Source organism: Marmota flaviventris, chromosome 16, assembly GCF_047511675.1.
Source record: "Marmota flaviventris isolate mMarFla1 chromosome 16, mMarFla1.hap1, whole genome shotgun sequence".
Classification (NCBI taxonomy): Eukaryota; Metazoa; Chordata; class Mammalia; order Rodentia; family Sciuridae; genus Marmota; species Marmota flaviventris.
Window position 1 is genome coordinate 37,873,021 of NC_092513.1, and position 27,903 is coordinate 37,900,923.

General features: G+C 34.2%; 1 protein-coding gene across 7 annotated transcripts in view; it reads left to right on the plus strand.

The window, feature by feature from the left end:
• Positions 1–27,903, plus strand: part of Nol4 (nucleolar protein 4) — a 306,404-nt gene that overhangs the window by 228,927 nt on the left and 49,574 nt on the right. For 6 of the 7 annotated variants that reach the window (XM_071602644.1, XM_071602645.1, XM_027935708.2 and 3 more), the window contains one exon: positions 11,439–11,552. The exons of the other annotated variant lie outside the window; for it this stretch is intronic. In XM_071602644.1, coding sequence (XP_071458745.1) covers positions 11,439–11,552 — 114 coding nt within the window. The remainder of the gene's footprint in view (positions 1–11,438; positions 11,553–27,903) is intronic. 7 annotated transcript variants of the gene reach the window in all.

A 27,903-nucleotide genomic window follows, 5' to 3' on the forward strand; every position in this document is an offset into this window, starting at 1 on the left:
ACAAACCTCTATGAAGAAGGTAGGGTTGGACCCTACTGAGGATCCTCTGTGTTATGTGATACAATTTCTCTCATTTGTTTCCTAAATTTGAACAGAGACACTGCTACATATGTTTACTTGTATACTTGTATTTCTGTAACACTGAGAAATATTTAGGGGAGATATAGTATGAGAGATTTTCAGTCCATTTTTCCTCTTATATCCCAAATTTTGCCATTCTACCCAGTTGGACCAAGTAACCTAGATATTTGAATGCAAAAACCTCAGCTTCCTGAGAAATTACCCAGTTTTTATTATTATGTGATTGACCTTTTTATTTGCAGAAAAACTCATGAAACATTTTATAAAATTTTGTCAAGGATATTGTCTATTAAACTATTAAATATCCACTGTGAAAGATCTCATTTTGGAAACTTCTTTAGAATTCAGTGCAGTTAAAAAAAAATTCTCAAGAGGAAATAGAGTAGTACTTTATTTCCATGAGGAAATAGGGTAGTGCTTTCATCTCTTCTTACTATCATCAGCAGTGTACAACTTAATATCTCCAATTCTGTGGCTCACTGCCAGGAAGTTCAAAAGCAAACTCTTTCCTATGCCCCTGTTTGTCTTTCTGTGGATATTTGTTTGCTTATTTCCTTGGTGGATCTGATACCTACTTTAGAGAAAAAGGTGAGATATGAATTTTGAAAAACTAACAAAATGATATAATTCTAGAAACATTTGAAACATTGCTTTCATGTTAAAGAGATAGTATGTATGTGTGTGTGTATATATATATGTATGTATGTGTGTGTGTGTGTGTGTATATATATATACACACACACACACACACACACACACACACTATTTCTCCCACCCCGGGGATTTGACTTCTCATATCATTTGTTTCTACCTATCTAATGGAGCTCAAAGTAGAGAAATCAGATCTTGTTTTTAATACACAGCCTTCCTGATTCTATAAGCATTGCAAAAGCCATGATGACAATTGCAATGCATCTTTTAGGAGACAAAGCTATTATAAAAATGAATTACAGTGCTTCTTTAAACTGAAAATTTTATCAGAAGTATTCCCAGCCCTTCATAGAAGATTTTGACAGAAACTTTCTAATATGTGTGTAGCTATCATTAGCCACCGTATTCTTCACATAACATGACCACACTACGCAGGTTTTTCTCTTTGTGACCAATTAACTTAATTGATGCTAATTAGCAAACACATTTTATTTGAATTCCCCACCTGCTATTTGTATCAATTCTTGCACTCTCTTTTATAGTTGTCAGCTCCCATCCCCCAGATACCTTTACATCCCTTAAGCACTTTATTCATAATATGTCTCTTTAATTACATTCTATAATGCCCTCCTGAATAATTTTGACGTATAATGTTCTGATTCTTATAGCTCTTTCCTATCTTCAATGATCTGAATCTCTTATTTCATCTCAGTCATTGTCACCATCGATATACCTTAGCTATAGTTGTCACTTGAAGAGCCATATAAAAACTTTGAGAATCATCTGAATTTCTCAATTCTTTACAGAGGATGTGTCCTGGTCTGGTCTTCTCTTCTTCCTGAGAAAATGTCCCCTCCATTTCAAGAAAACATTTGATCTTTTACTCCTACAACCTGAGTGTCTCATTCTTTGTCAGGTTTCTCAAAGGAGCGCCTCATGGATCACTTCTGTGACCACCAAATTCCTGTTAATCTGTCACATTCAGGTTCTGGTTCTCACTAATTGACCCAGTTCTTATCAAGACCTCATGACTGGGGCTGGGGGTGTAGCTCAGAGGTAGAGTGCTCGCCTAGCATGCATGTGGCACTGGGTTCAATCCTCAGCAGCACCTTAAAAAATAAAATAAAGATATTGTATCCACCTATAATTAAAAAATAAATAATAAAAAAATCTCATGACTACCAAATCTATGCACTACGTCCTCAACTCTATCACTTCCATTTGTGTGATACTCTTGTTCCTTTTGGTCCTCATTTGTCTTTCTTTTCTTTGGGGAAGTTCCTATGATTCTGTGCTTGGCCTACCACCCAAGTTGCAAACATCTACCGACTATGCACAGTGTCCTGTGCTTACCTTAGAACACCAGACATCTAGCTACAGAGCTGTGGTATTTCATTCCAAATGCCAGCCAGGTGCTAAACCAGCACAGACTGTTCTCTATTACTCTGTTCTCTCCACTGAGGTTCTTCTTCATCTACTAAACTACCAGCACACCGCTCTGACTTGCTTATTCCTGTTAATAGCACCACTGTTGCCACTGGTTATAAACTGAGAACGAGATCCCACCACTCACTGAATTTTACTTATTCTTTCTTCACTTAATTTTCCAAATAAATCCTATAACTCCCAATTTTATCAGCTGTCTTTTTAGTTTTAACCCTTTGTCCCTCGTGTTCTTATATAATCTTTTGAACTCAACTGTCTACCTCCATCTTACTCTCCCTCCATACACACCTAAGCAGAGTCTAACTAGAATTTGTGAATCCTGAGGATTGTACAACTTGGGGCCTTCTTAAAACAGAAAATACAAAATTACAAGCCAAGAAATAGCTAGAAAAAAAAATGGATGAGTATTCAAAGTTAGGAAACATACCACACAAAGATATTCTATAATCACGGAAGTGTTGAAGATTCAAATCCTTTTCTTTGGACATTTTTTAGACAATCTCAAATACACATAGGTGGGCTCCCTCAGTTTATATGAACTTCTCCTTCTTCCCTAGAATGCTGACAGCCTCCAGGAACTCCAGCACTCAGGAGACCCATCTAATTGAGGGACCCTGATGCCTCAATATCATTGTCTTTAGGATAAACCTGGTTTTGCTCCTGGAGTAATTGCCCTCTGTTCTGGCTTCAGTAGTGTGGAAATTCTCATTGCAAAAACAGATTCTTCCTTTGTAATATTTTACATTATGACCTTTTGAAACTGGGAGACTTAAGTTCAATTCCTGGCTTAGTTCAGTTGCTGTACAAGTTATGGAATGTTTCTGAGTCTCGATTTTTCTAAAGGAAAGGGCTATTGGGTTATTATGTTTAATGATGTGTATAAAATATTTAACATAAAATATGTCACCTTTTTTCTAATATGTAAATTACTTTATTCGTATCTTAGTTTATTACAAAGTATTTGTGTTCCTTCTCTTAGTATGTTTTCTTTTGGTCCACAGATTTTCTCTTAGTACCCTTTATTCATTATTTACTAACTGTATGAAACTAAAGAACAACTAAATTGTAAAGAATATAGCCAATATAATTGTCAGAGTTACTCATCATGGAGTCTTTCAATTTTAGTAAGATATTCACCTGAACCTCATGGAATATCTTCCCCCATCCCACATGCACATACCCCATCTAGCTTCCCACTATGCACACAAACAATTCCTGAGTAAAAATATAACAATTTTCTTTTTCTTTCTTTGTTTTGTTTTTGTTTTTATTTTTGCAGTACTAGGATTGGACCCAGAGCCTCATGCATGCTAGGCCAGTGCTCTATCACTGAGCAACATCCCTAGCCCTAAAATATACAATTTTTTTTTTAAATACCTAACTAAGCTTGAAAGAAAGCAAAAGAATCTCCTGGTAACTTATAACCAGAGTTTTTAAATCCTTAGTTGGAATTGAGTAGCAAACATGAAAGATAGAAAAGGTAAATTCTGTTTGTGTCTACAAATAGAAATAGGGGCTGAATAGCTACCTAATTTCAGAATACAGGGATTTTAGCTTGTGACTAGCGAAGAGCATAAACTGAGAACTTTATATAAAGCTGGGACCCTGGAAAGGCTGCTCCTCCATTAAAGGAGAGTTGAGAAACCTCCAACTCCATCTTCTAAAAGTCAGACTGGCAAGTGTTATAAGCACTGAAACTAAAACCTTACTAGATGGGCTAAATACAATGGAAGATTCAGCAAAGAGACAATAGACTGGAACACAGAAGTATGGAAATTACCCACAGGAAGGTAAAAGAGAAGGATAAAAGAATTTAAGATGGAGAATAATATAAAGATAAAGAGATCTAATAGGCATTCCAGAGGAGGAATGAGAACAAGAAGAAGGTAACATTGGAAAAGACGATGATGAAGAATTTTCAGAATTGATTTGACCATGAATCCTAAGGACAGAGAAAAAGACCAGGATTCAACACCATGAGTAAGACAAATCCATGCCAAGAAATGTCTTTGTAAAATTTCAGCAGAGCAGAGGAATTCTTAAATATACCAGGAAGAAACATCAGGTTACCTGAAACAGAAAAACTGTGAAACTAAACAATTTCCTGTCCTCATAATAGATGTCAGAATACCTTCTTGAAGAAGAAAGTCTTTAAATCTTTAGGAAATCCACTTTCAAGTTAGAATGCTGAGCTAAACTGTATGTTCTGAGCAAGGAGGAGACAAATGTTCCACTCACAGTCTGAAGCTGGACAAATGAAAATATACTCTAAGAAGAAGGAAATTGAACCCAGAAGGAAACAACAGAAATTAGCAATCTTGTTGAGCAAATGGAAGAAAAACACCCTGATTTTTTAGTTAGCCTATCTCAGTGTTTATCTGTGCTTTATCAAATTGTCAACTGGTATTCCTGATCTTCAATGTCCTTGTGGAGAAGGGTGGAGACAATCACCCTTGAAGATGAAAACCAACAGCACTTGAAATGGCAGATGTAAAATTTCTTACCTTGTGTATATGAAGAATATGATAAAATAGAATCTAATAGGACATGGAATTCCATATTTCCCTTTATTGGGAAATTCTGGCTATCTCAATCTGTCAAACGGAATCAAATATGTCTTTATCTATTTATACTGCACTTCCAATTAAAAGCTACCTTAAATCTCTCTTTTTTCTGTGTGCAAACTGTACTTTGTGCTACATTTGTAGTTTTATTTATCCTGTCTTATATTCCTGTTATCTCTATACAAGCCTTAGCTACCTAAGTTACGTTCCCTGAGTACTATGCTTTTTAACTTGTTTGTCTCTGTATCACCCACAGTGTCTTACACAATGCAAATGATTGCTCATGAAAGCTGCTCAATTCATGTTCAATACAACTGAATTAAAATTGTTGAATGAAAGACTGAGTGCATGGATAGATATTTACTAATGTTCTACTTTGGGATGAAAATTGGTTGGAAGATAAGCTATGTTTTATTGTGCATTATATGTTTTACAGTACCTTGCAATTGGTATTTCAGTTTTAAAAGTTACTGCTAACTTAAAATCTAACGTAACATTTTAAAACTTGAGAGAGGATTTTCTCCCAAAAGAAGACGGCTATATAACTTTTGATTACAGCTTTCCTTTTAACTCTCAAAGCACTGGTTTTTAAATATTTTTAAATTTTTGGTGATTAGTGTATGAGTAATGATTGTAATTTCATGTATAGAATTGGAATAGATGTAGTTGAGGATAGAATAGTCTTAGTTTCACAAATAAACTGTTAAGGTAACAAATACCATGTTCTACCATTAATCATATGACAATATGATTAATCACATGTTTTTTGGAATTGGGTGATATTTCCTAGTGGATATTCTAATTACAGATGACTTTGTTAAAAATGAAAGCCTGAAAGGAAGAGAAGGGGGAAAGAAAATAGGAAAGACAGTGGAATGATTCTGACATAACTTTCCTGAGTTATGTATATAAATACACGACAGTGAATCCCCACATCATGTACAACCACAAGACTGGGATCCTAATTAGAATAAAATGTAATCCATGTTTGTATAAATATGTTAAAATATACTCTATTCTCATGTACATCTAAAAAGAACAACAACAAAAATAAATAAATAAAAGAAAGGATGAAGGAGCTACCGATATAGCTCAGGAGTAGATCACTCAGCGTATGCAAGGTCCTGGGTCTCATTCCCAGCACAAGAAATAAATAAGTAATAAGTAAAAATGAAATCATTTGATTTTTTCATAGAGTTGTTTCATACCTTGATCAGAGGTATTGTTATATGATATTAGCCAAACTGTGCTTCTAAGTGTCAATCAACCATAAGAGTTATTGATTTCTCAGGTTTTGTAAAAGATCATTATTCGTGGACAATAATATTAAAAAATAATGACAAGGCATAGACCACTAATTCATAAGTGAAGTACTTATAATCAAAGCCTGGATGAAGATTAATTAGCTTATATTCCACTTTTGTTAAAAACACACTTTCAAACTCCTTTTAAATTAGTCAAGGGAATTTTCTCTAGAAACTGGCAGTCCAAGGATTCACCCATAGCTCTCTCCATAGGCATAAAGGTCAGGGTTTTTCTGCTTTCTCATTTCTTTACTGTTTGTATCATGTATTGATTTACCTCTCTGAGGTCCTTCTGACCTGTGGGAAGTGTTGCCATCAGCAGTTCTTAGCCTCTGTTTTAAAGCTCACAATCTAAGAACAATCCTCCTACTCCTTGTCTCAGCTCTGGTGAAAGGACATTGAATGGTCCTATTTAGATCAAATGTTGACCTCTTGGGTCAGTCTCTGGGAACAAAGAGGTGAGTTCCCTTAATTGCTTAGGAGGCCAAGTCAGGACAGTGAGGTGCACTGCTTATCATTTCCGTCAAAACCATTCAGGATAGATTAAGGATGCTTCATTCTTTTAGACACCTCCACAACCCTTATTTGAAATTTTGGATTATCTGTGGTTCAGAACTCAGAAATTTTCAGATTTTAGGACATAATAGAGTACATATTCTGTTTATTTCACTCAGAATGGGGTCTGGGAAAACATCTCATATACAAATTACCTTAGCATTTCTGCAGTAAAACTATGTAAATATTTATATAAATTAGGAAAAAGACTAAGTATTTGGCATATTTTTGCCAACTGAGTTAACTCCCAGTTTTTGAAAATTACTTGAGTTTATATATTAGGATTCAGCATTGCTTATAAAAAGTTGTAAATCAATAATTAATATTCCTTATTGCAAGGGTATTAAACCCTCTGTGCTGGGCATTGCACTCACTTGTAAAGACAGCTCTGTTGGTAGAGACTGTTGCTATTTATCTCCCTATACTTGGCACAATTCCTGACACATGGATAGTGCTTACCAAATATATTTGTTGAATAAATAAATGAAGGTAGTAGTGACTTTGTGTATATTGCTTCCTGGAATCCTCTATGATGTAACATTATTTTTCCTATTCATTATTGCTCACTCAACCCAAGTTTTGTCATTTATATAAGTAAAAGTAATGATACCTTGCTGAATGACTTGGGCTCAGGGAGATTAAATCACAAACACTGTCACATACGTGGTAAAAGGCTGATTATAGAGTAATATCCAGGTTCCTCTCGCTTCTTTACTAACCTGTCTATTCTACTACTGTCTATGAATGAAGCTACCTGGTTAATAAAAGGGATCCTTTACAAGCTAAAACTTTCCACACAGCCTGTGTAATTATGTCTTTAGGCATAGGTACATCATTTGGGGGGAGATGGTGTATGCCTATCATTCATTGCAAAATTCTTAGTTATGTATTTTATAAAGTAAAAAGAGTAAGGAATAATCTCTTTTTTTTCTTTTTTTTATGAAAAGGGGTACTGAATGCAGGGGGCATTTTTCCATCCCTTTCTTTCTTTTAAAACTTTTTTATACTTGTAAAAATCCTGCAGCATCTTTGTATAGACCAAGTTCAGAGAACCCTAAATTCATTTAATTTATAGTTTTCAGACCAAAAAAACAAAAACAAAACAACAACAACAACAAAAAAAAACGAATAGCATGTTGGTGTGGTGACAAGTTTCACTGCATCTGTAAAGAAAGACACATTTATATTGTGCCAACAGCAATCACATCCTAAGTTCCAATTAAAATACGACTTTTTAAACTCCAGAAGCTGCATGTGACAGTTTAGCCATCTGTTGGATGAGACAACCATCACTGATTTGAGCCTAGATAATTATTATGATAAGAACTGTGCTTTGGAAAGTTCAACTCAGATCCCAGTGGAGAATGACTGTTAATTATGAAGAGATAATTAGTGAGGGCAGAATCTTATATCCAGGGAAAGAAATAGGTAACAAACCTTAATCTGGGTCTAGATCATGCAAAGTTTATAATTATGTACATTTTAATTATTATTTTAAATCCTCTTTTATGATATATATTAAATATATCAAATATTTTCTTTACCCTGATATCTTCCACCAGAGGAAGTATTGTTTTCCATAAACTATCTGTTGGATTTTTTTGCATTTGAGATTTCTGTCAAATGGTCTCATCTCCAGTTATTACATGGATGCTTTTGTTTTATAGCCACTCTTTGTGACATAAAAGGGAATCTTTAGCCCTTTTCTCTGGTGGAATCTGGTCATAGCCCTTAGCACATGATTTTGTGCCAGGAAGGCCCTGAAGTAGTGATAGTAGAATGAGAAACTATTAAATGTGGTGACAGAAAGAATCTAGAAGATGATGGTTCTCAGACCCCATACTAAATAAAAATTTCAAACTTCTCTATGATTAAAAAAATGGTTTATGAAGAGCAAAAGTGATAATTTCCTTTTCACTTTCTTGATATGAGCATTTTCAATTTAGGTAATGAATAAAAGCCAAATATGGATGAAACATAAGTCAATCCCTTTCATCTTGAGTATCTTATGATTAGGTACAATGTCATTGAGCTTCGTGTGTACTGGGGACCACTGACATTTATTATCAACTCATCAATTAGAAGAAAAGAGATTTTTAGTATGATTATCCCACCCATTTTGGACATGAAACTAAGCTTCATTTTACTTCATAACCAGAAATTTTCTTGCTACTTTTGGCTGTTCCAACATACAATCTTGAGAATTTTTATTGTAGCATTTAGAATTTGTAGCATAACTTAGAAAGTTACACTTTAATTTTTGTTATAAATGAAAAGTTTTAAAGAATTAATATGAACATAGAACAGTGGGATTAAGCACCTAAAGAGTGCTAGGGAGATTCTAATGTATTCTTTGTTTAAATGCAAAATGCAGTTAGTTGGAAAGGAATCCTCTTTAGGAATGTGTAGTAAGCTCACTGAGCTTCAGGGAGGCCTTAGTTGTAAAATGAGAACAATTCCTTAATATGGACTATTATTTCCAACTTACCATCAGACTTATATATGAATCCAGGTATTTCCACAGGTATGTTAAAAACATTCCTTAGCTTTATATATTCCTAATTTGGAAGAGAGACACCTAATAAATAGAAATGGAGATAATAAGGAACAGAAGTATATATTTATGAGTGCTATATGGCTATCAATAACTGGAATACAAAAAGGGAGATTGCTGATATTTTATTTAGATATTAATTATATCCCTAGGACCAGATGAAGGATCTAATAATGTAGTTTATAAAAGTCTGAATTCTCCTCTGTGAATAATACTAACTACAATCAATTTTTTTCATTTTTTAATAATGTAATGTTTTTATTCCCACTTTTCCTGTAACAGTTTTTTCTCAAAAAATGGTTCCATCAAGAAGAACATGTGGCTTAGGTTTAGGTTACAATGTTGAACCCAGCAGTGGTCATCTTTTCTTGAGACACTAATTTTTAGCTTAATAACTATATATTTAATATTGTTTAGCTTAATGTTTACATAATCCTGGACTAGACTACTTTATATTAATAAAGTACAGAAGGAAATGAAGAAGCAATGTATGTTTTTAAATTATACTTCTATCATTATTTGTCTATATATATATATATATATATATATATATATACACACACACACACACACATACACACATACATATATACATACATATATACATATAGAGAGAGACACAATATCTTTTTTTTTTAATATTTATTTATTTATTTTTAGTTATCGGCGGACACAACATCTTTGTTTGTATGTGGTGCTGAGGATCGAACCCAGTGCCTCACACATGGAAGGCAAGTGCTCGACTACTGAGCTACAACCCCAGCCCATGTGACAATATTTTTAGTTTTATTTAATTTGAACTTCTTAACTGTTCCCAAGATACAGTCCTGGCCTTTTGATTTCCTTCTGAAACTGCTTCTGCTGCATGCTTTCTGCCATTTCAGGGGCTTCTCTCTCCATTTGGCAAAAAATGCCTTTAGACCAACCTATTGCTCTATTGTCACAGTGGCCCAGCCTTCCTTTTGGATATCTCACAAGGTTAGCAGACCGAGGATCCTGCACCTTTCTTGGCCTTTACCTGCACAGGCTACAGGGTTTTGCAGAAACACTGTCTGAATGTAGCTGTTCTAGAATATTATTTGAGACCTAAGATGCATGCTTAAATCAGCTAAAACATGTTTTAAATGCCAGAGTTAGTAAAATAAAACATGTGCAAGAAAGAGACATATGTGTTCCTTTCCCCACCCCCCAAAAAAAACTAATTTAAAGAGTCTTAATTAGTTCAGAGACTTCTAATGAATGGTATCCCTACATATTTTGGACCAATGCTTTGAAAACCCTATGATCGCATGCCACTGTCCATGCTAGATTCCTCAAAGATACTTTTATTTTGTAATTTTAAATTATTTTACTCTCTCATGTCATTTAATTTTCATGTCATTTTTTATCAATCATTTGCTTATCTTAATTAAAAATGTTCTATATCATTAACTACTTCATCTTTCAGTTAGATGATTTTCCATGTAATTATGGGGAAAAAGAATGAAAATTTTTCTGTGATTATCACAAATGATATGGAGAGTCGCAAACAATTTATAGTTAATTAGGAGCTTAGTTGGGGGATTAATTAAATTTCTCTGTTGGTCTGTGTAGAAGATGGATTTCCAACATATACGATTAAATTATTAATATAAACTCATATTTTATATATAAAATAAAACATGCTTTTACACGCACTGGCAAATAATCGCGCATCTAAATAAACATCAAACTTTTGGCACAGGGAAATTGCTCTAGGACTGGCTTTTTAGTTTGTATTTAAACAAGATTATTTTTAAAGTATTTTAATCACATCAATTGTGTCACAGCTTAAACTGTAAATATTCACAATCTTCACATGGAAATTATTTGACATGGTGTGAGTTTCTGTTAGCTTTTTCAACTGTGTTTCAGCCCTGTCATTTGTTTTTGTTTTGCTTGTTTTGCTGTGCATTGTCATATGTTATGAAAGAATTATAGGACTTGTTTTATTTGCAAAATCCAGTGGGCCATTTTGCCACTGTCTGTTCAAACTCCAGCTTAATGGCCCTGACTGAATACATGTGTCAATGGAGCCACAGGAATGAATGATGGATCTGTGTAGTAACTCTAGCTTTAACCTCTAACTAGCTTTCATTTATCATCTTTACAATTCCCATTTCCTCTCTCTATTCAAATAAAGTCAGTTGAAATGAATGGATACTCCGGCACATGTTGATGGTTCTCTTCTGAAGATAGCATTGTTCCGTTTTCATGATACTGTTAATAATTTTTTCGTATTTCTTTTCTCTCTCTTTTTTTTAGTCTCGACCTATTCCTTCCCACCTTACTTCAGCAGTTGCAGAGAGTATCTTGGCTTCAGCCTGTGAGAGTGAGAGTAGAAATGCTGCTAAGAGGATGCGTCTGGATAAACAACAGGTACTGCGGAGTCTGGGGTGTCCGGTGTGCACCAGCTCCATGGCAAATGCTATTCATTTATGTAGAAGTGCAGACACTCCTGAATAGGTCTGACGTGCACAGAGTTAGCGGTTTTGTGTCATTGTGAATCTGAACTTGAAAAATGCCAAGCTCATGGGATCGGTGGTGACCAACTAAACTTATTTTCTGAATGAAAAAAAAGACAACGGTGAAACTGAGTTAGAATTCTGTTTACTATTCAGTTTGAAGGCCAATTGCTTGGTAAGAGACTTTGATCATTTATAGGATTTCTTTTTACCTCATCATTTATCCTTAATTTTGAAAGAAAATGAGCCTTTAATTTCCTCTGGTCTTCTGCCAAATGCCAATATATTATGCTGAGGGTGGTAAATATGCAAAATAATATTGATAGACTGGAAAGCCATCAAATGGGAATGTAATGTAATGGAAATCCATGTCTTGGGCTTAGTCTCTCGCTAATTAATCATTTATTATATACCCTTACATATCCTCTGTGCCTCTTTTCCAAGGGTATATAGTTTATGAAGTGTGGATGTTTATATTTTTGGTGGATTTTTTGGTGAATACTCAATTGTCCCTTTAGTTTGTGTGTGTCTGTCTAAATTTTTTGTCTCTGTAATGCTTTTCTTGTTCTAGCTGCCTTTCTTATCTATCCATATAGAGAACTAAATTTAATATATTAAATGCTATGATCAAAGTTTGCTGTATTCTGGTTTCTGATTATTTTTACAACAAATGAACTGGGGTGCTTCATATTTCTGATGGATGTTAAGATGAATAGAGACTAAATTAAGTTAGTTCAGTTTCATTTTTTCCTATAAACCTGTGGGTTTCAAATCAAAAGGGAAGTTTTTCCATTCCAAGCTTAGAATATTTTAAAATATTTCAGGATGGCATCATATTTGATGTGTTTATTATTATTAAAATATCATATGCTCACTCTGAATACTGCAAAAGATGAAGCCTTTGTTGAATTAAAAATACAAAATGAGCCTTGCCTAAAATGTAAGAATGCCAATATTGAATTTATTAATCATGCCACCAGTATTTATTCACAGGTACATATCCTCAGTTGAGAAGTTTATCGTTATAATATCTATAAAATTTATCTTAAACTGAGTTTCCAAAATATACACAATACCATTAACATAGTGATTTAAGATTGCATGTTTTATTATGTTCAGCAAAATAAACCAAACTCAGAAGTCAAGGGTTAAATGTTTTTCTCTCACATGTGGAAGCTGGAGAGGAAAAAAAGGAAAGAAAAGTAGGGGGTGGTGTCTCATGAAAATCAAGGAGAACAGTAGAGTAGAGGGAAGGGACCAGGATCAGGGGAGATGGGAGCATAAGGGGAAATCCTGGGGAATTATATTGGTCAAATTATATTGCTATAATGTGTGTATATATGAATATTTAACAACAAATCCCACCATTCTGTACAACTATAAAGAACAAATAAAAATATGGGGGGAAAAAGATTCCACACTCTAGGCTAAATGCCCCCCATTTTTATCTTCATGTCTACCATTACTAATTGTGTGGACTTCAGCAATATATGCTAGTTCTGTGTTCTTTGGTTTCTTCGTATAAAAGAAATCTATGGTAACTATACTGATCTCGGAGTTGTGATGAGAACCATAAATGACAGACTCATGTTATGTACTTGACATTGTGCCTGGCACACAGTAAACATCAAGAAACTAAGCTTAGAATACTATAATGTCTAGCTGCTTTGTCACTGTGTTAGTATCAATAAAACTAGAAAGACACATTAATGGTGCTATCTCTGATAGACGAGTTTTGAAGTCAGACTTAAGTCCATTTGAGAAAACATCTTAGTTCTAGAAATTGAAATGAAATTCTGGAATTGAAAGGGCCCTCCTGATTATCATCTAGACAATATTCCATCTGGTTTACACTCTAGAATATCCTTGATTAATATCAATCATGTAGAGAACTGCACTGAGAGGTAAGTGATAGATCCGTGTTACATATTATCTAGAGCATCACTGAACAAGATCCCCCAAAGCTGGTTATCCAAATATTAGTGAATACTAATATTTGGCCCATCAATTAACTACTATAGCCCTAATCTGTAAAATAGGCAAGACAAATACCTGATTTATGAAGTTATTGTGAAGATTTGGTAAGTTTCAATGCATGTGAAAGCATAGCATATTTAATACATTTACATATTGTTAAAGATCTATTTGCTATTTGCTTGAGTACCTGAAGTAGTAAACACTTAACACTGAACTATAACTATCAAAACAAGTTTTGCCTGGATGACAGATTTTAAAAGGTTACAAATTTACCAGATTGCTTCACTTCATCTGGAGAATGGATTATGCACTGTGAACACTGGTTTAGTGCTTATAATTAGTTTTTCAAAAAAATATATGAGGTATTTATTCTTACTACCAGTTCTGTAGATTTCCTTTGGGATACCATCCAGAGCCTTCTACCATGTGATTCTGCTTCCCACTAGAGCATGGAGTTGGTAGGAGCCCTCTTGAGCTTGAATCCAAACCTTTGTCAACACAGTAATGAACTATGAGCTCATGCTTTCTGTATGCACTCTTAGCTCAACTCAGAATTCTTAGCATTTTCCAGTGATCCAGATATTCTTCATTGAACTCTGACTTTCTATAGTGCATAAAAGTTCAAAAACTGGACGGTTAAGATTTGTTCTTTGTTAAGTCACACATCTGACCCCTTACTGCCAGTGGTTAGCCACATGGAGAGCTATAATTATGTAAGTCCTTCAGATTTTATGAAGCTTGATGAATTAATTGGATTTTATAAAGCTCTTTGAGCTATGAACATGAAAGGTGTTATGGATGTGTTAAATACTTTATTTCTAATGTCCATTTTGCACTAAAATCCAGAGGAAGCTTTTATTATGCAGCCCCAGCCCCGAAGCAAGCCAGTGGCAAGGACAAGAGTCGACTGCTTCATCAGAAGTCAGATTTCACAGAACTGAGGTCACTCCCTCATGCATTCTAGAATATATTCTGCATTTCTTTTAACATGAAAATCTGGAATTTTTGTATCATCTAAAAAATTCTTCCTTCCTTTGACAATTCAAAGCCAGACTTCACTTTCTATGACTTTTCTCCAATTTGGGGACAGGGATCCCTTCTCTGTAAGTTTATTATTTAGACATTATTTCTTTTTTCTTGTATCTTTAAAAACAAAGATGTCTCATTGTTCTTGGTTTTAATTCATGTGGAGAAGCAGAGGCAGAACTTAAGAGAGATTAGAACCAGATACTTGATGACAGTTTATGGCCTGTATGTATAATTTTTGCTGTTTTTGAGGGGTGACACATTTCATTTATAAGGTGGATGACTGATTAAGATAGAAAGTTGCTGAAGAACACAGGGCTTCCTTGGCTTCCGTCACCTGTTCTTTCAGTTAAATTAGTTTGCCGTTCTACATGAGAGATCGCGTAAACTAAGGGTCAAGGGCTTCCCCAGCAGCAGCCTGGCAGACACTGCCCTTGAAGAACAAAGCAGTTTGTGCTTGGTGACAGTTTTTGCAATGACTAGGACAGATGGGAAATCAATGGTTGACTGTGATGTGACATCTTTGACTCTATTGAAAAGATCACAGTGGGGGAAAGGGGAAGTCACATGTCGGTTACCTGTGATACAATAAAAGATGAGGAAGTAGAAAAATAAAATACTCAAAACTGATGCATCCTTAAGTTGAAGGAAAGAAGGAAGGGAGGGAGTGAGGGAGGGAAGAAGGAGCCACTGGAAAATCTGCATGAACCTATTGGACTAGGATTTAAAATATTTAGTAAGCCCATGGTTCCCTGCTATTTTTTTCTTCAATAGTGATAAATTCACAGCAATATGGACCTCTTCATGATTTTTCCTTTGTTATGTTAGGGCAATAATAAATGGGCATATTACTAAAAGAAAGTAATTGTGGTTACAACAGTTGAAAAGGTAGCCACATGAACATGGTAACAATTTTGATAGACTTTTTATTTTGTCATGGATAAATTTGGAAACTATATAAAACACTGAGTTCAACACAGACTTTTTGAGTTAGGCAACTTTTCTTTCACATTTCTGTAGTTGTGTGTCCTTCTGGTGACATTTATAAACTTTAACAAATACCCCACTAAAAGTAAAATTTTTCCATAGGATCTTATTCTTAAATATAAGCATTAGAATAGTACCCGAGCTATGATTTGAAACCTATTTTCTATGGCCTGTCAGCCCACGTCTCTCTGCCTACCTATTCTTTTATTTTTTTTAGTTTTTACTGGTGCGTTGTAATTATGCATAATAGTGGCATTCGTTGTGATATTTAACATGAAGTGGTCAATTTCATTCCCCAGCACCACCCCATTCTCTTCCCTCCTCCCTCACGCTAATCCCCTTTCTCGATTTTATTGTTCTTATTTCCTCTTCTTGGTCATTCTCAGTTTTTTATTCTACTTCTAGAATTTTCCTTTCTTATATACAAAATATTTTGGAGAAAAATCTATATCTTTTGAGCCTTTCAACATTTTTCAACATGCCTCTTTCATTCACAGGACAAAATATACCAGAAAAGAAAAATCAAGCACTTTTGAGGGTAATTCTTGAAATGGATCCTATTTCCTGTGTAATCTGTATCATTTTAAACTGTACGGGATAGGATATGCTTCACTAGCCCTCTCATTCAAAGGGTATAAGGGATAGCATGTTAGTTACCCTTAATACATGGATGCTTTCATTGATAAGAATATTAATAATACTACCATCAGAAACATTTATGGATGTAAGATCATATGAGACATTTTACAAGGCTTTTAAAGATATAATTGCTATGATTTTTATAGAAGTTTGGAAATGTAGAACATTTAAATAAATCTTCCAAGGGTACAGGGGTCACTCAGGATGGAGCTCCACTTTGACCCAGTCCTCTTGCTTTTTAAAATCCTACTTACTTTTACATTTTAAGTATCTTTTTAATCATATAAGATTAGTTTTGTTAATTTTAATAATAAATAGCATATTAAAACAAAACAAAACAAAAATCTTACTGGTCATTCTACCACCTGGTTTTATGGCAGAATTTCTTCTAATATTTTGGGGGATAAAAAAATCTTTCTTTTTAAAAAAGCAAATTAATATTATATTGTGTCCTTCCATTTCACTTAATTTATGAGTAATTACTCTATCATCAGGAATTTTATAAATATTTTTATAAAACTCTAAATATTCTATCTTTTTTTGTAAATTATAAGTGCAAATTCTGCTTTTTATCATAATTTGCATGCGAAAGGATACCCTATCATTTTTAAAATAAGCTTTGAGAAAGTGGAATTACAGGGTCAAAGAACAGCAAGATTTCTAAGTCTAAAAGTCCATGCACTCACTCTCTACCCTTTCTCTACAAAACAAGGATTTTAGCTTATTTTATAGATATATTCTTATTACAGCTTGTTTTAACTTCTAGGACTCTTACCTTTAAGAGCATTTCGTAACTCTTATCAAAAAACATTTCTCTTTTGTTTGTATTTATAGTGCATTATAGTTATACATAATAGTAGGGTTAATTTTCATAAATGCATATAACAAAGTTTTCTCCATTCTTATCCCCAGTAGAATCCCTTTAATAATAATCACTTTGAAAAGTCCACATTTAAAACTGAAGTGCAATTTATATTAATATAAGTTATATATGCTCACATGAAAATATAATTTTTTTAAATTTTCTTTCTTCTTTTTTTTTTTTTTAGAGAGAGAAAGAGAATCTTTTTTGTAGACAGACACAACACAATGCCTTTATTTTTATGTGGTGCTGAGAATTGAACCCAGGTCCCACGCATGCTAGGCGAGCGCTCTATGGCTGAGCCACAATCCCAGCCCCAATTTTTTAAAATATTAACATAAATAATATATTAGATGAAAGTAACATAAAAATGTATATTAATAAGGGGATACCGTGACACTAAAAGATGTAAAGACGTCACCAGACGCTTGCAGCTGTATGTCACATCTAAGAGTATGCAGCAGCTGAACTCTCCCCTGATATATCTGTCATGGCAACTCATAGTGGTTGGTGACACAACTTCTCAGTGGTGAGAAAATGTTGGTGAAGTTCCAAGTGAAATAATACTACGGTATTCCCTGGATTCATGTGGTCGTGGTATTCCTGAAATAATTCCATACAGTTGTAAAAACAGGCATACAAACTTTGTTTATAGCTAAACTAAAGTTAAACCTATTCCTAGAAAGCTATCTAGTCAAATTTTTAAAAATTCACGTGGGAACAAGTAGTCATGGAACATGTTAGGCTTTTAGTAAACTCATCCCTTACCTAGTTAATACAAGTAGCGCCTGCTATGTAATTCCCTCATATCCTCAGGGGTAGGTAACACTATCTTTGAGAAGTATTGCTATGGGCATAATTCTCTAGGATTTGAATGAAACAATGAGAATTGTAAATTCTCAGATGGATTTCTAGACAGTGAATTCTTTCAACTCAGTTACTCTCTCTCTCACTTTTGTTTTGTTTTGGTATTGGGGATTGAACTCAGGGGTGCTCCACTTCTAAGGTAGATCCTCAGCCTTCTATTGTTTTTTTTTTTTTTTTTTTGAGACAGGATCTACTAATTGCAAGACTTGCCTTGAACTTATGCTCCTCCTGCCTCATTTTGAAGAGAATGAATCTTAGACTCAAACCCCCCAATTTTTCAGTAGGTTTTATGCTCACGTCAATGAATTTTTCTTTCTTCTATCTTTTCCTTTTGATTTTGTTTTTGAATTTTCCAAAGTTTAAGAAGAAAAAAATGTACAATATAAGATAAAAATAGCTCAATGAGGCCCATTGGTTTAATTGTATCATTTTTTTTGCAAGGATGAGTTGATTAGATATCAATAGTCAGGTCAATTATGCCCTCAGACAACAAAGTCGTATATCTGACCTTAATTCCAGTTTTATTATTGAAGTTCAATTCCATTTTATATTTATCAATTAACTATTTTAAATACCTCCTAACACATATTTATATCTTTTCATATTTGGAATTCATCACAAATTAAATTTCCTGGTATGATATTTACAGGAGAGAGATTATGAAATCTAGACCTTTGCTATAAATAGAATGACACAAATGGTCAGGTCTAAGAATCTCCAAAAAGTTGTGCTTTCATCAGTTCTAATCTCCCCAAATTTGCTGTTTGTACAAAAGCTTGGGAGGCTGTGTACTTGGTTGCTTTTCCTTTTCAGTGATGGATTTGTGCTGAACAATCTGTATATTCTCATGGGCTCTAAAATGTTGGCAGTGTTTAGTAAGGCATCACCTTCTGAAAGAACACAGAGTTTTTTCTTATATGGATAATAGCTGACACCATTATCAATGTATAACCTTATCAAATCTTCTCAAAGTATAATCTTAAGCTCATAAGTACAAAGTGGTGGACGAATTAGCAAACCAATCGAGTCAACAGATTGATGACAAACATTCTCAGTATGGAGAGCTTGCCACCTTACCTCCATTAGATCAGAACAGTCTCTCAAAATGGTTACAATCATATATTTATGTTGAAAACTACAGAAATAGTACCTATCTGTTCCATTAAAATTTTGGAAACATATCAAAATTTATATAAATATGAAAACTAAAGAAAAGCAAGGATACGTGTGTGTATACATACATATAAATAAAAACACTTTACAGATGGATCAAGTATCACTTATAGATGATTTTAAAACATTTATCATTCTGATTTTAAAACTTGAGCTCATGGTATGCATTACATAATACCTGGGAAACCTGGTTAAAATATTTTACTGGAATATTGTATCAGCTCTTCAGAGAAAAACATTTGGCCAGAATTCTGTTGTTGTTTTATGAGCAGACTAATTGTTTTGTGAATTCGAATGCCTTAGCATTAACTCAGTTGATTCAATTCAATATGAAATAATTTCTGTTGTATTCTTGAAAGATAACTTTTTAATGGCAACTTTTTTAAATAATATTTTTTAGTTGTCAGTGGACCATTATTTTATTTATATGTGGTGCTGAGAATTGAACCCAGTGCTCACACATGCTAGGTAAGTGTTCTACCACTGATCCATAATCATAGCCCTAATGGCAACTTTTTTAAACATTCTTTTTTTTCCCATGGTTTTTGAACTGTGATAGGTATTTCCTTACATATTTCATTATCTGTATCAGTAAGTAATGTGATTAATAGAAAATGTATTCTAAACACCTCAATGATTTGTTTATTTGACACATATATATTTAGCAGTCATTATGATGGACGTTTTACTCAGTACAGATACTAACAAAACATGTAAAGTGGGGTGAGAGTTTTATTGAGATTTACTAAGTGCCAGATTTATTTGCATGTACTCATTGCTTTGTCGTATTGAATTCTGACAATCTCATTTCTGAGCAGGTATTTTTATTCTCACTTTTCACATGGATAAGACATATTATCTTTCTTCAATAAGCTCACATTCTATCAAAAATAAGTAAAATTAGCATAGTACATGAAGTTATAAAGCTGTGCTGGGGAGTGTGCTACAAAGCCTTCCTGTCCAACCCTGAGGGCTTCCCAGAGGGGGCTCTATTTGAGCCAGATCTCGAAAAATGAAGGGGACTTTCGTAGGCCATAAAGCTAGGTAATGCTATTTGAGATATTTGGAGCATTTCCAAAGAAGGAAGGCTCTTAAGTACCCAAAACAGCAGCTTTCTGTGAGGGAAACTTGGGATTCTTGCTAAGAAATGAAAGAGCATTAAATTTTAAGGTATAAATTAGATTGTGCAGGGCTTCTGTATGCCTTGTGAAATTATGTGGAATTAAGTTCCACCTGCTGGAAAAGAATGACAAAGGAGAATGGTGTGCCCAATTTCTGGGAGTTTCAGAAACCAGTGGACCAGAAGGTGTGGTTGAAATTATAGGAAAGGTGAGGTCCTTGAACAGAAAGGAGTCACTTTCCTACTACTTATTATTTCAAGTTTCCTATTTAAATGCAACACTATGGACAGTTGAACATGTACCTAAATATAATTATGAAGATTAACTGCTACAAAATAATCATATAGTTACAGAGTATTTCTAAGCTAAACATGAGTGATTTGGGAATACCTATTCTTCCATACCAAAACATTAGCTCAGCTAATTAAAAATCAAAGCTTTATGTATACCAATATTTTTAGCCCACATAAATGCATACAAATTACTATACTGTTTTAAAGACATCTTACAACATCTCAGAAAAAAAACCCAGACATTACAATTTTTATTAATCAATGAAATTTCAGCTCTTTTTCCAAATAATTAAAAATAAAGTCATGTCTGTTCAAAGTTTTTCATCAGTTCACATATTTTTCTAACAGAAGGATCTATCAATGTATGTCTAACCAGTGATGTGGTGACATCATTGTCTTGTCCTGCAGTAGTACCGTGTGACACCCAAATGACTTCCCTCTTTCATGGATGGGAAATCTGAAACTGAGAAACTGTATCTTTGGAGTGACTTCTCTGGTTTCTCTGGAAGCAAGCCACAATTTCCGAATCTTTTGGGTTTCTCTGACTCATTCTACTTTACTGTTTGATTTTTCTAGTTTCATTGAGAATTCTCCCATATTTATGTAAGAAATGATGTTTTAAAACTTTAGGTTTTAAAAATCTTTGGCTTATGATATTATTAATTTCAAGAGGATAAATGGTGAGGTGTGAGTAGGTGGCTTGAATCCAGACAGAGAAATTCAACGTGGTATGTGTGCCAAATCAGGGAAACATATGGTTTACGGAGTTCTCCATGAAGACAGCATCTTTGCGAATATTATTTTAAAACCAATTATTTTTAGGCTTAGCAGATAAATGTAGCATCTGACATATTAGCTTTATGCCATATATATTCATTTCTATAATTTATTTCTCATAATTTGTTCATTCCTTATTCTGGCCTTTCTCTCTCATCTATCCACTTTAAAAACCATTAGTTACTGAGAACCAATAATATTTTGTGTATTGGGGAAATGGAACCAGAGTCACATACTTAGTTAGATAATAAAACAGTTGACAAATTAGGTGACGTTTGCTGAAAAAAGGGATTTATGATGTTTGGCATAACTATTGGGTTCAACACAATGAGACCAGTGGCCTTGGGAGACACATAGTTGTTATCTCACTGTGGGAAATAAGCATTTCTGCATAGCTGGGTATTTCTAGTGAGCTAGAAATTAGCCCTGATTAAAAATTATTTTTACTTTTGTTTCTGGTAAGAGATTTTCTAAAATGTAATCAATGTATTTTCAGTTCACAACAAAAGTATAACCCTAGCTTAAACCTTAATGGTGAATTTGACTACTAATCCTACTAGTGACACAGAGCTTTAAGTGTGGCTCAGATGATGCAGGACAGGTGGTGGTACAGGAGAACCTATGAAATCTGTTCTATTGAAAATCTTCCTGGTCAGGTTGACTGGCTTCCTGGCTGGTTTAGATTTTCCTCATAATGGGGAAGGTAGTCTGAGTGATCTTTGCTGCTCAACTTTTCTGAAATGATCAATTCATTATAAGTTCCCAAAGTTTCCACCTTCAGAATGAAAGTCCATCTTTGCTGTGTTATCAGTGTCCTGTGCCTTGTCAACAATATTTTAGAAAAAAAAATGTGTATTTTTGGCTCCAACAATCTAGTGACTGCTAGATGTCTACAGAATGGCCTGTATTTGTTTTTATTCACATCCTGTTTATGAGATGCAAGGATGATGCCTTCTCACTATTTAGGAGCTTATACAAAGCTATTTTCTAATAGTTGATACCTGCACCTTCATCAAGAAATAAACTATGCTTATATGGAACAAAACCTAAGTCATGTTTATTGTTAAGTTCCTTTTAATTGTTCTGCCTTGAACACCAGTTAGCATCCAAATAACATTTTAGATGATGGTTAAATTTAAAGTCCAGTGAGATTCTTACATTAAGATCAAATCACTTCTTCAGTATCATTTTATTTCTTATTGTAGATTTTCTTGGTTTTTTTATTTAAGAAAACAGTACATTCTAGCAGCAGGAAACTCTCAGCACATGGCAGAATTGGTCAATTTTTTCATCTCTGAATTTTGTGGTTAGCCTCTTGTTCCCAAGTGCTCTATAAAAATCTAAGTGCCACTTAACAGAAATTATGGTTCTGAATTCTGGATAGAGGCCAGAAAGCAAAAGTACAAAAAGAGGTAATGATGATAACTATAAACTTAAGTACTAGAATAATAATAATAATAGTAATAATTATACTAACAACAATAATAATAAATTAAATTTATTTTATAAAAGAAACATGTCTTCAGAAATTCGTTTTCAGCTTAGGTTTTTCTTCCTTCCATCCTTCCGTCCTTCCTTCCTTCTTTCTTCAGGGATTTTTTTTTTCCATGTTACTAGAAACAATTTCCCTTTAAAAGGGAGAGAAAAAATCAACATGGTACCAAAAAATTAGCTCCCTTTTGATTTCAGGGTAATGTTCTGAATAATGAAAATCAGAATGCTTCATAAATTTCAACTCTTAATGTCATCATACATTCATAGCATGCAAGAATTTGAATATTACTTTGGATGCAGAACTCAGAAGGTCACATTAGTTTAATTCAATTGCATTTTTCTGTCATTAATTATTGCCTATGAAGCAAGTTTCAGAAGTTCAATGAAGCTGTCAATCTTTGAATGAATCTCTCTGCACATATGAAGAAAATTTTCTTTCTTTCTCAGGAACTGCCCAGTTATCCATAGATATTTCTTTAATTTTTCAATCCTGCATTTGAGTTGGTTTTTTAAAATACAAGAAACTTTCTGTAATTCTTTACATTTAAAATACATTTCTCAAACTATGACTTATTGATTATTCATATTCTAGTAGCAAAATTTATTGAAACTATTTCAAATACCCAGATCCACATATAACTTCCAAGTTCTTCACCATTTAGTTATCAAAGTATCATTTTGAGTGTATTTAGGAAATAAATTAGGATACATATGAGCAGGACATCATACATGATTATACTTAAATTTGTTATTTTCTAGTTTAACTTTGCATTCATATATATTTTCTCACTTAGGCTTTTCAAAGAATCAGTAAGATATATTTTATTCATATTATTATTTACAACTCAAAAGTACACAAATAGAAAATGCAGTAGTTCCTTGAGACCACTTGAGACCAGTGGCCTCTCTCCATATGAATGGCATCTGGGTGATTTAGAGGTGTTTTGAGTGTGGCACATGCCCTGACTCTTTTGTCAGCATTCCCTGGGCTAGCTGTTCTCAGCTCTAGTTTCACTCCTGTGCATATTTGTAGATCCATCTCAAGATGCACCTGCTTTAAGATGCCCCTCCTAGATCAAATCTTGGTTCACAAAACTAAGTCTCTTTCCTAGTTCTCTATACAGCTTCTGTGCTTAGTGCAACTTATTTTATACTAGATTATATACATATCTAACATGTAATTGTCTCCAGGTGTGTTTTAAATGTTGTTTGACTCTATGATTTTATATCACTCTCTGGGATTAAAACAGCATTGGATTTATAATCACTCTGAGCCCCCTCCACCCCCCAAATACCCAGTTATTTTCAGGGTTGACATAGGCACTTTATAAAATCCATATGTAGGCTGGATGTAGCATTGCAAAAAGTTCAGTTGTAGGGAGGGTGAGAACCTTTTTAATGAGATGCCTGCCAACACAATAGGAAGGCTCAAGCCTGATAATGACAACATATGACCAGATAGAGAAGTAGTCATTGGGGTTAATGCTGCAATTTAAAATACTGTGTGACAGCCTGTTAAACTCAGCTTTACCATCAAATAGAGAAAAATCACAAATATGATGCGATAGGAACCAAGGGTATAGGCTGCAGAACAGACAAATAATGTCTCAACATTTAGTTCTTTGGCCGCTGTTGCTTTTTGCTGTTCAGTGAGAAAAAGAAGACAGCTATTAGGTTTCTGACAAAGCAATTAAACCAAAGCACAGATGCAGGGAGCTGACCTGACATTTGCCCCTGGATAGTTGTCATAGCAGCAGGCTGAATAGAGCAGCTTGATATGAGTGCTACTGAAAGCTTTGAAGGTGGTTCCTGCTAAATGCATCACATTTGAACATTAATATACAAGAATGTACATCATTTTTGATGGTGGCCATCTTTCTCTTTTATTTATTTCTCATCCAATTTTTAAGTACTCATTCCATAAGAGTTACATGTTGAAAGGCAATTATAACTGTTAGGCTTTGAAGGACTAGCAGCACCACCATAAGTAGACACTGTGTTTCTAGAATATTGTTCCTTAGGGAGAAGATACTTTAAACAGTGTTGTTAACAAAAGAAAGGCTTAGATACTACAAACTGGATGTAGCTTTAAAATTGTATATGTATATGTATACACAGAGAGAGACACACCTGTATCTATACTCAACAAGTAATTTTTTCTCATTGACTCTTTGTTCACAAGTACATGCATGCAGCTATTTAAATTACATGTAAAAAGATTTACATACATGCAAATTAAGTACATCTAAAGGAAAGGTGATTGTCAACACTTTAAAAGACTTTTGAGATGATTACTGGAGTAGTCACTTGAGTTTTTAAAATATTAATTCTATTTTAAAAGGCTAAGTTTAACATTAATGTACAATTGTCCTGTCAAAATTGAAGTCTCTGTCTTTCTCTCTTTGCATGGTCATATTCACTCTGTGTCTTTGTCTCTCTTTTCTTTTAAGAAGACTAGGCATACTGGATGAAGTATACTTATCTAATGTAAAATAAGACTGCAAATAAGATCGCTTTATAGATATGGGGCATCAGGACTTCAGCATATCTGTTTGAGCAGACTCAATTCAATTTATAACAGTATACCCTCTGTTGTTCCTCTCAATTCATGTTTGTCCCATTTCAAAAATATATCCACCCATCTCAATATCTCCATATGTCTTAACCCACCCAAAATAAAACCTTATCATTTTTTGTCATAATAATTTGTGCAGATTTATGGAGTACTATATAATAAAATGATGCATGTACATAACGTATAATGATCACATCAGAGTAGTTATGCCACTTCACACTTTTCCAGTTGTTTTGAAATATATCATAGATTGGATCAGACTATTGTTGCCCTACTTGTTAGAGAAGGCAAATCTTATCTTAAATCATTCTAAATCTAGAGTGGATGAGACTCTGGATACAATTCATCTGGGAAAATTCCTTTCCATGTGTGGACCTGTGAAACCTGAACACATTGTATCTACTTCCAAAATACAGTGGTGGGACAGGCGTAGGACAGATATTTCCACACCAAAGGGAGAAGGAAAAGGAGGGTCATGGTTCCTAAGCTTGTCCTGTACTCATCAGTGCAATTTCATTAGATTTTAACTCCTGGGAATAATCATCTGGAACTCAAGTTTCTGTCCTTCTGGTCACCTGAGGCGCAAACTCATGCTTTTGTCCCACCCGGGCAGTGGTTTAGCCAGCACAGTCTAAGGATGCCAGTTGGCCAACTTCAACTTGGGGCCCATGGCTCTGGCCTCAAAGTCATTCTTCTCTCATTCAGCCCCATCCATTCCTGTCCCTTTCAGTCTACAACAGTTTTTATGCTGGTATAAAATTTTCAAAAACTTTAGTCAGTCTCTCGTGGATGCTGAAATGATCCACACCCTTGGATATGAGGATTCTTCACATATCCCCCTTGTATATCTGGTTCCTGGCATCTGCTGAGATGGTTGATTGGACCCATAAGTCACATGACTAGCCTCTTTAGCGTACTGTTGTCTAACTATATTCTATTTCCAGAGCACACTCCAGGAAATTTTCCAAATAAAATGCTTATTTCTTTGTTCATTCAACACATAACATGGGCTAACTCCAACTTGACATTCCATGTACTGAAAAGTGTATATTTATTATGCCTATGACTATACCTAATCGTAATTTACTAGCAGAAGTATCAAAAGTATAGAATTTAAAGTATAACTATAAATGAAAAATATATAACTACCTCCAGCTTTAAACATAGGAAAATAAGTATAAATTATCTTACAGTTTTATTTATTTGAAAATTAGAGGCAAATTCTAAAGATTCATTTACTCATTATTTAAATTGCATGAGCTTTGTCATTAGGAGAATAGTATAGATCTCTATTTCTCCCTCTTTTCCTCTCTCACTCCTCTTTCTCCGCCACCGCCACATAATAGAAACTTATACAAAATGAAATTTTCTATCAAAACTTGTCATCTGAAATCAATAATAGATATGGAGAATAGAATCATTACAAGTGGAATTATTAAAACGCAAAAATGATTATTAGCCCCACTCCCTATTGTACAGGCTTTGCTTTTTTATGAATGTACCATATATGTGTGTGTGTATGTATGTGTGTGTGTGTGTGTGTGTGTGTACACGTATATGTGTGTATGCATGCATGTTTGTGTTCAATCCCAGGGCTGCAAATATTCCAGCATAGTGTTTTCTGATCCCAAAGAAAGATTGTGTAGGACCTGATGGAGAGGATTTGGACATTTTATTATTTGCACATATTGCAATATAGGCAGGCCAGCACAAAATGGAGGGCCACACCACCCTACAAGCAGGGGTAATATATAGGATAAGTTGCATGCCCACTCTACAAGTGGGTTTCTTCAGCTCTTTATTGAGCACATTCTTGTACTTTACAACCAAGGTTACTCTGCCTTGATCCTCATGGAAGGCTTGGTGAAAGGGGAAGTAACTGGTTTCTCCCTTATATTTTCTTCCGTTTTCACATTCTTTAGAGTCCTTCTTTTTTTTTTAATTTTTTATTGTTGGTTGTTCAAAACATTACATAGTTCTTGATATATCATATTTCACACTTTGATTCAAGTGGGTTATGAACTCCCATTTTTACCCCATATACAGATTGCAGAATCACATTCTTACCTCACTGCCCTGAGCAACAAGCTTTCCTAAACACTGACTAATGTTTACCCCAATTATGTATGTGTGTGTGTGTGTGTGTGTGTACTATATATACCGTTATGTTGTTATTGCCAAACAGGTAAAAACTGCCCCCCCCCATACACACAGAGTTCTTTTTTTAAAAGGTCTTAATAGTTTAAATATTTTACTTTGTTGTAATGTTAATAAATATTAAGCATAAGATGAAAATTCCATATGTATTTAAAATAACTTTTTCTAATTTAAAGATGAAGATGCTACAGGACTAAGTGATTCATACTTGCATGCTTTATATATTTCCCAAAACTAGAACAAACTGTAATTAGGCAACTAAAAAGTGCTTCTTAGTGACAAGGAGAAGCCTCCTGAAAAGTATTGTCCATCTATTT